The following is a 7,018-nucleotide window of genomic DNA, read 5'->3' as shown; positions in this document are numbered from 1 at the left end:
GTAGATAATAAACATTCGTTACTATTTAAAGAGGAAAATACTGCATGGAAGTTTGTTATGCTAAATAAATTTATCTTTGGTTTGTCCATTTCTCCCCATTTTCCAAGTAACGTTTCGAGATGACTTTGATACTCAAACATAATAAAAAACCTCCCTCTCACCTTTTTTTAGTGCTGGTCAAGGTGTCAGCATTACAAAAGTACTGTGAGGATTTCCTGTGATTTAGTTCCTGGAACAAACTGAAAGCTTTGTAATTTGACTGCTTTGCTGCTTCTTATCTGTGCCATACCAACATATGTCGCCAATAGATGACCAAAGAGCATCATTTAAATACACAAACTTTTCTTTCTCTTTCGATGTTGAATTTTTTCACGGTCAATGTTAAGATTCCTTAACATCCAGCTCAGCTCCAATGATCTGACCTGGTTCTTCCTGAACAAGCAGACATCGTGTCTTCTCTGCAGTGACCTTGGTACATCACTTCTCATGGCAGGTATGTGTGACCCTAGTCACAAAATTAAAAAAAAAACAAGGTAACCAGAAAAGATATTTCATGGATTGGCTAATTTTGGGGCAGTGCTTAAAGAGAAAAGGATTTCCTTGTTAACAGAGGGTATTTTTAGGCTTTTCATGTGGATCAGCACTTTCTACATTCATCTTATTTTCCTGATTCTTGATTCTGTAACTTAGACATGAGTTTGTGGAACTTTTCCAATAGTTTCAAAAAGCAACTTCAGGGCTATTTCTAAATTCTGAGTGAGAATCAAACCGACTTGGTTAAATTGTGAGCAACGTAATTCTAGCATGGAAATAAATAGAGAATGCCAAATAGTAATCACATGATGCTTAAACGTTTTGTAAAGTTTATTCTTTGTGTTATGATATCCAAAAATTACACTGATTAACAGTTTGACATATTATACTAACAACAGCATCACTTCTTGAAAGTGTGCTAATGTTCATGTAGAATCTCCTAATGTTAATATGTATTAGGGGAAAAGTCTTTAAGCAAATAATTTTGAGTATGCATAAATGTAATGTTCTTGGAAAAAACTCTTATGCATCATAAGTCAATGTACTCTGAAGTGAGCCCGGGTCCCCAAGATATTACCCATACGTTGGTTTAGAATCAGTCATCAAATCAGAATGTTCCTACACTTTCTCTTCCCTATAATACCTCAACAAATCCGTGGGCATCTAGACATATACCAGAGCAGAGCCTGTTGAAGATTAGGAGAAGGCACACTCCTAAGTAATATTATTGTAAAAATGATAGACCATGTGAAGTGCAAGAGTCTGGGCCTAAGCATACTCACTTGATTTTTGGTTTGGATACATACTAGGTTTGACACCTTGAGAAAACAAGATTATTATTGGACTCTATGTTTTCTCATCTACCTGGTGGGAATTATACTATCATCTGATTCTGTTGAAAGAATATAAGTAAATATCTGTTATATAAGCCCATGTAACACAGATTGGTGCTTCTTGATTTCTTCTTACCCCAGATCTTATGTTTCTCAGACAATTTAAAAAACATTTGTAAACTGGGTAAAGTGGCACATGCCTGTTATCCTAGCACTTTGGGAGATCACGGCAGGCAGATGGCCTGAGCTCAGGAGTTCCAGACTAGCCTGAGCAAGAGTGAGATCCCTTCTCTACTAAAAATAGAAAAATTAGCCAGGTGTTGTGGTAGGTGCCTAGCTACTCCGGAAGCTGAGGCAGGAGGATCACTTGACCCAAGAGTTTGAAGTTGCTATGAGCTGTGAAGGCACAGCACTCTACCAGGGTGACTGAGTGAGATTCTGTCTCAGAAGAAAAAAAGTTGGTAAATCTATATTATTGAGGCAGAACTGAGACAGAAGAAAGTGTATGGGTAATCACACCAAAGAACAAGGTACACGGCACAAAAATGTTAATAGTGGGTGAAGTCCTGATGGAACGTCTTCATGTTGTAGAGTTTTATTGATGAGATAGCTATTATCAAATGCAAGAACTTTTTGGACGCTACTCCCTGAGTTCTGTTTTTGAGAACTTCAGCCCCTGTGTTTGTCCTTTAAGTCATTGTTCTGTTTGTCTTTCTCTACAGTGTTTCAGACCACTCCGTGGAGGTTGATTTCTGGGACTTTAGGACTAATCTGCCTTTTGTTGGTGGCTACTCTGGGAATTTTGTTGAACAATATTTGTAAGTTTTTCTAGAGAAGTCTATGCAAAAATCAAAAGATTAAGGATATAATTTATAATAAAAATTTCATTTTATTAATATTGAGTATGTACTATTTTATTATTTCATAAACATATACTTAACTAAGAAAATTTCTAATCATTTCTTGTAGCATTTACTGAACCTCATAATGAGTCAACTGTCTCTCCAGGCCCCAACAAAGAACTCCAGGAAGGTAGGTTAGACAGTCTTTTGTTTCTTACATAAAAGAGCAAGATGAAATAAATATTATACTTGGTAATTATACTTCTGTAGGTTTATTCTTAGTTGAACCCGTTGCAAGTTGCACATTCTCCTATTAATTGTAGGGTAGTCTCATTTTATTGTTTTCTAATGTAAAAATGATTAAACTATATTGAATGTGCATCATTTGCGTATTAATAGGGAAAATTTATTAATATGTAATTAATAAGAAAAATAGTAGCTCAAAATGACAGCTATGTTTCCTAAGTGCTCATGATTAAGTAACACATAAAAACCTACAGTAAATATTACAGCTTATCCTAATTACCTGTCTGTGTATAACCTCTACTTTCATGTCTTTTTAACCTTTCTTTTGCTTCTTTTATGACTCAGGAAACAGTACACAGATTTCTGCAATTCTAAGCCTTCCTTATCCAGGGAACGCAACTCAAAATCCATTTTTTAAAGTGTATTTTTCCCCAAATTATCTCCATGTTTTCTCACCATCTTGTTTGATCCTGTAGGACTTCATTTATATTTTTTGCCTTGTCTCAAAACCTTCACCACCACTTACAAGGCAAAGATTTGAGTGACTGCCATGTGTCATGACTAGTGTTACTGTGGCCAAGTAGTGATGAAGACGTCACTGATAAACTGTCTAATCAGACCTTAAGCTGATTAATTGGCTTATCTTTTTTTAATAGTAAAATGTCCAAATATGTATCAGAATTCTTCCATTGTACAATATTCTCTTCTGACACAGTAACTATTCTACAATATTTTCCTCTTTTAAATCTTTCTTTCATTTGTTTAACTCCTATTTATACTACAGTGCTTAGCTTTGGGTCAATTCCTTCAGAAAAGGTTCTTCTAATGCCCCATTGTATATGCGGCCATATGCTGTTTTAACATACTGAATTTCTTTTGTAAACAAACCTAAATTACTTTCATATATAGTCAGTAAATAATTGGAAATTATATAATTCTGAATCTATCCTTGAAACCTAACCTTCATGAGGAGAAACTATCATATATCATCTGTTCATATTCATAGCCCTTGAACAGTGGTATATATAGTAAATTCTCAAAGAATATTTGTAGAATAAAATGAATAAACAGATAATTAAATGATTAAATAATAATAAGAAATTGAAATATCCAATGTTATTTGTGATGTTTTATTTTTTTTCTCTTAGCCTCTGACTGCTGTCATTGCCCAGAGAAGTGGGTTGGGTACAAATGCAACTGTTACTTTGTTTCTACTGAAGAGAAAACTTGGGAAGAAAGTAGGAAATCCTGCATTTCTCAGAATTCCAGTTTACTTCCGCTTCAAGACAAAGATGAACTGGCATGTACTTGATTCTAGCTTCCTATGTTTTCTTTGCTCTGGAAATCAATGTGTCTAAATAAGCTAAACACTTTGACTCAAGACTTTAATCAGATTACAGGTGGTCTCCAGGTTATGAAGGAGATAGGTTCTGTAGGTTTATTCTTAATTGAACCCGTTGCAAGTTGGAACAGGTACCTGTCATCCCCATTTGTAAGCGAGCCGCACGTCAGCGGGATGTTTGTAGCTCAGGGACTCTCCGTGGTAAGTAGAACTAATGACCTACCAATCCCATGTACCTTAAAACGATCATTGTAAAACGCACATAAAATTCCTCAAAGATTTACATCTTAGAGATAAAAATTAAGATAGGCGACAGATAAAGTCTGAGGAACTTTTCAGGGAAAATTCAAAGAAGAAATAACAAGTCATTATTTTGGACTTTGCAATTTTTACTTCCTTTAACGGAATTTATAATTTCCTTTGTAACTATGTAGCTTTTTTATTGGATATAATATGAAACAAGTATAGAAAATATAATCACAAAAATTACCCACTTCTTTCTTTTCCTTTTTTGAGACAGAGTCTCACTTTATCGCCCTCAGTAGAGTGTTGTGGCATCACAACTCACAGCAACCTCCAACACCTGGGCTTAGGTGATTCTCTTGCCTCAGCTTCCTGAGTAGCTGGGACTACAGGGGCCCGCCACAATGCCCAGCTATTTTTTTGTTGTAGTTTGGCCGGGGCCGGATTCAAACCCGCTACCCTTGGTATATGGGGTTGGTGCCCTACCCACTGAGCCACAGGCACTGCCCAAATTACCCACTTCTTTTTTTTTTTTCCCCCCAGTGGTAAGATAGGATTTTGTTAGACAGAAAGGAATACAGAAGGAGTAAATAGCACCAGAACTTCTGGCAAAGGGGAAGACCCAAGTCAGAAGTCTCTCCAATTACCCACTTCTTAAGAACAAGTGAAAAATGTCTCCAGTTTCATGCAGTGTCTGTGCTGAGCTGAGGTTGAGTAGGTTATAACCCTGGGATTTATCCTTCATGATAGTGTTAATTTGGGATCAACTTTTACCATGGATTCCCTGTGAAGGAAGCTACCACGAAAACTATCTTCCTTTAAGCTTTTTTATTCCTTCAAGAAGTAAGATTTTATGGTATTTTTTTCTCTTAAATAAATGGGTCTGATAAATGAGCAATTTGAGGCATCTGACTATACTTTCTAAATTGGCAGTTAAAAGTAATTTGTATGATGGACGAGCTGAATCTTATTGTAAACACTGATGTCCTTAAAAAGACGTTATACCCAGAAAATATTCAAATCAGCTAATATGTTTGTCTCTGACTCTAAGCAGGCTTTTATGCACTCCAATCAACACTTTTACTGGATTGGACTCTCTTACGATGAAAAACATGCTGCGTGGTTTTGGGAGGATGGCTCTCGTTTTTTGCAGGCATTGTAAGTTTAGCCAAGGCTTTTTTTTTTTACCTTTGTAAATTAATCCTTAGATCTGATTAGTGAAGGTAGCATCTAGGAGAACTGAAACTAAAATAACCTGCCTAAGGCATGAGAAGCTCCACCTATAATGTCTAAGTTTGTGTTCAAGGACATGAAAGTTAGCGTGGTTGTGATTATAAAAGAACTTTTGACGTATTCTTTAGCTTGCCTTAGTAAAACACATGGGGACATGAGCATGTACAGATAGGTGCTCACATGCACCAGGGGCAGTCCAGAGAAAATGGTATGTCCATTATATTTTATTCTGGTGGAGCCCAACTTTCTCAGCATCTTCTCCTCTGTTAAATATTCTGGGCTTATTTTCTATAAATTTATAATGTTTGAATCTCATTTTCACTTATAAATGTGGGATTTTCAGCATCACACCAATGTCAGAGTTTATGCTCTGGTTGTTTTTCTAGACTAGATCAGATACTACATTTTAAATAAACAGAAGTAAAGCATAGCACACATCAAAACCATTAATGACAAAAACAAAAAAATCCCTGGCCTCAGCACTTACTGATTAGTAAGGGAATAACTGAGTGTTTTGGAATATTATATTCTTGGAAACATGAAAATTGTGATTATTGAAAGAAAAAGTTACTCAATGTGTTAGTATCTCATTTAAGTGCTTTTAAAAGTGCTATACTTTAATAAAAAAAAATCATCCCTGAACATTCTCACTTCCTTTTCCCATATGTGAATATTTTGTTCTGCATTACAGATTTCCATCAATTACACCTTCAGATCCAAGGAAATGCATAATTTATTGCGCAGTGAACAGTGGTACTCATGAATCTTGTGAAGAGAAAAATCCTTATATCTGTAAAAGACATCTCATTTAAGTGTTTCTTGAGGGAGAGTGGGGACTAAGGATCCAGGATTACTAAGAATGGTACTTTTACCTCATATTATTACTAATTATCTATTTCTTAGCTCTGTAAAATGCTTCATATTGTCTTTTTATACAATTTTCATACATTTGAAGCCATGTGTTTTAAAATTGATGAAATTTGTGTACCTATACCTGAAATTATAAAGTATGAAGAATTTTATGAGTATTTTGATGTAATGCATATGGTTAACATAAAATTCAGTGTCGTTTTATTGCATTTTCATGTGATTTTGCTTACATTCTTATAAACTCTCTTGGCAAAAAATTAAATAAAATTTAAATAATTTTAAATTATTAAAATAATATGTATCAAATAATAATATGTATCAACATAATATGCAGCAACATCACTTCAGTCCTTAGTGTGGCATACTAAATTGGGAAGTTACAATCTCACCTCACTTTTCTCAAAGTAAAAATAATGCTAATCTTCTTTATTGATATCTATATGTTTGTATAGAGAGCTGAAAGTGCCATATGATGATTTTCTTGTATCATCCTGCTTCAGAGGGGAACACATTTGTAAGCTTGTGCATTACACAAGCTTGAGTCATTTACATATAAAACAACGGTCTCATTCTCTTTCTAAAAGTTATGTGTCTACTACTGAAAAATTCCTTTCTTAGAGGGAGGGGCCACTAGATTTCACTGAGGCATTTTGGAAATGTGAAAGAAGGGATAGGGACAACCATGAGTTCCAATACCTGTTACTTGGATGGGATTTTCCTGACCTCATGGCTATCAGAAACCAACTCCACTTTATAACTATTTCATTATATACATCCTAAGAAATTTATATTGACATCTCTATTTGCTTTATAGCTTTATATTTCAACTAAATGATAATGTTAAGAACAAAGTTGATTTTTAATATACAAAGACC

The 7,018-nt window shown here is 34.9% G+C and overlaps 1 protein-coding gene across 2 annotated transcripts; it reads left to right on the top strand.

The window, feature by feature from the left end:
* Positions 1-268: 268 nt before the first annotated feature.
* On the top strand, positions 269-6,547 carry LOC128562463 (natural killer cells antigen CD94-like). 2 transcript variants are annotated; one of them, XM_053557428.1, is made up of 6 exons: positions 269-493; positions 2,090-2,185; positions 2,337-2,399; positions 3,604-3,755; positions 5,095-5,198; positions 5,965-6,547. In XM_053557428.1, the coding sequence occupies exons 1-6, from the start codon at positions 379-381 to the stop codon at positions 6,083-6,085; spliced, it is 651 nt and encodes a 216-aa protein (XP_053413403.1). In that variant the 5' UTR covers positions 269-378; the 3' UTR covers positions 6,086-6,547. The 2 variants fall into 2 exon arrangements, with proteins under 2 accessions (XP_053413403.1, XP_053413404.1); XM_053557429.1 differs by lacking the exon at positions 269-493 and adding an exon at positions 1,775-1,897.
* Positions 6,548-7,018: the final 471 nt, after the last annotated feature.

The sequence above is a fragment of the Nycticebus coucang genome, chromosome 12 (genome assembly GCF_027406575.1).
Source record: "Nycticebus coucang isolate mNycCou1 chromosome 12, mNycCou1.pri, whole genome shotgun sequence".
Lineage (NCBI taxonomy): Eukaryota > Metazoa > Chordata > Mammalia > Primates > Lorisidae > Nycticebus > Nycticebus coucang.
Note: the sequence above shows the minus strand (reverse complement) of the source record. Positions and strands in the feature narration are given on the sequence as shown.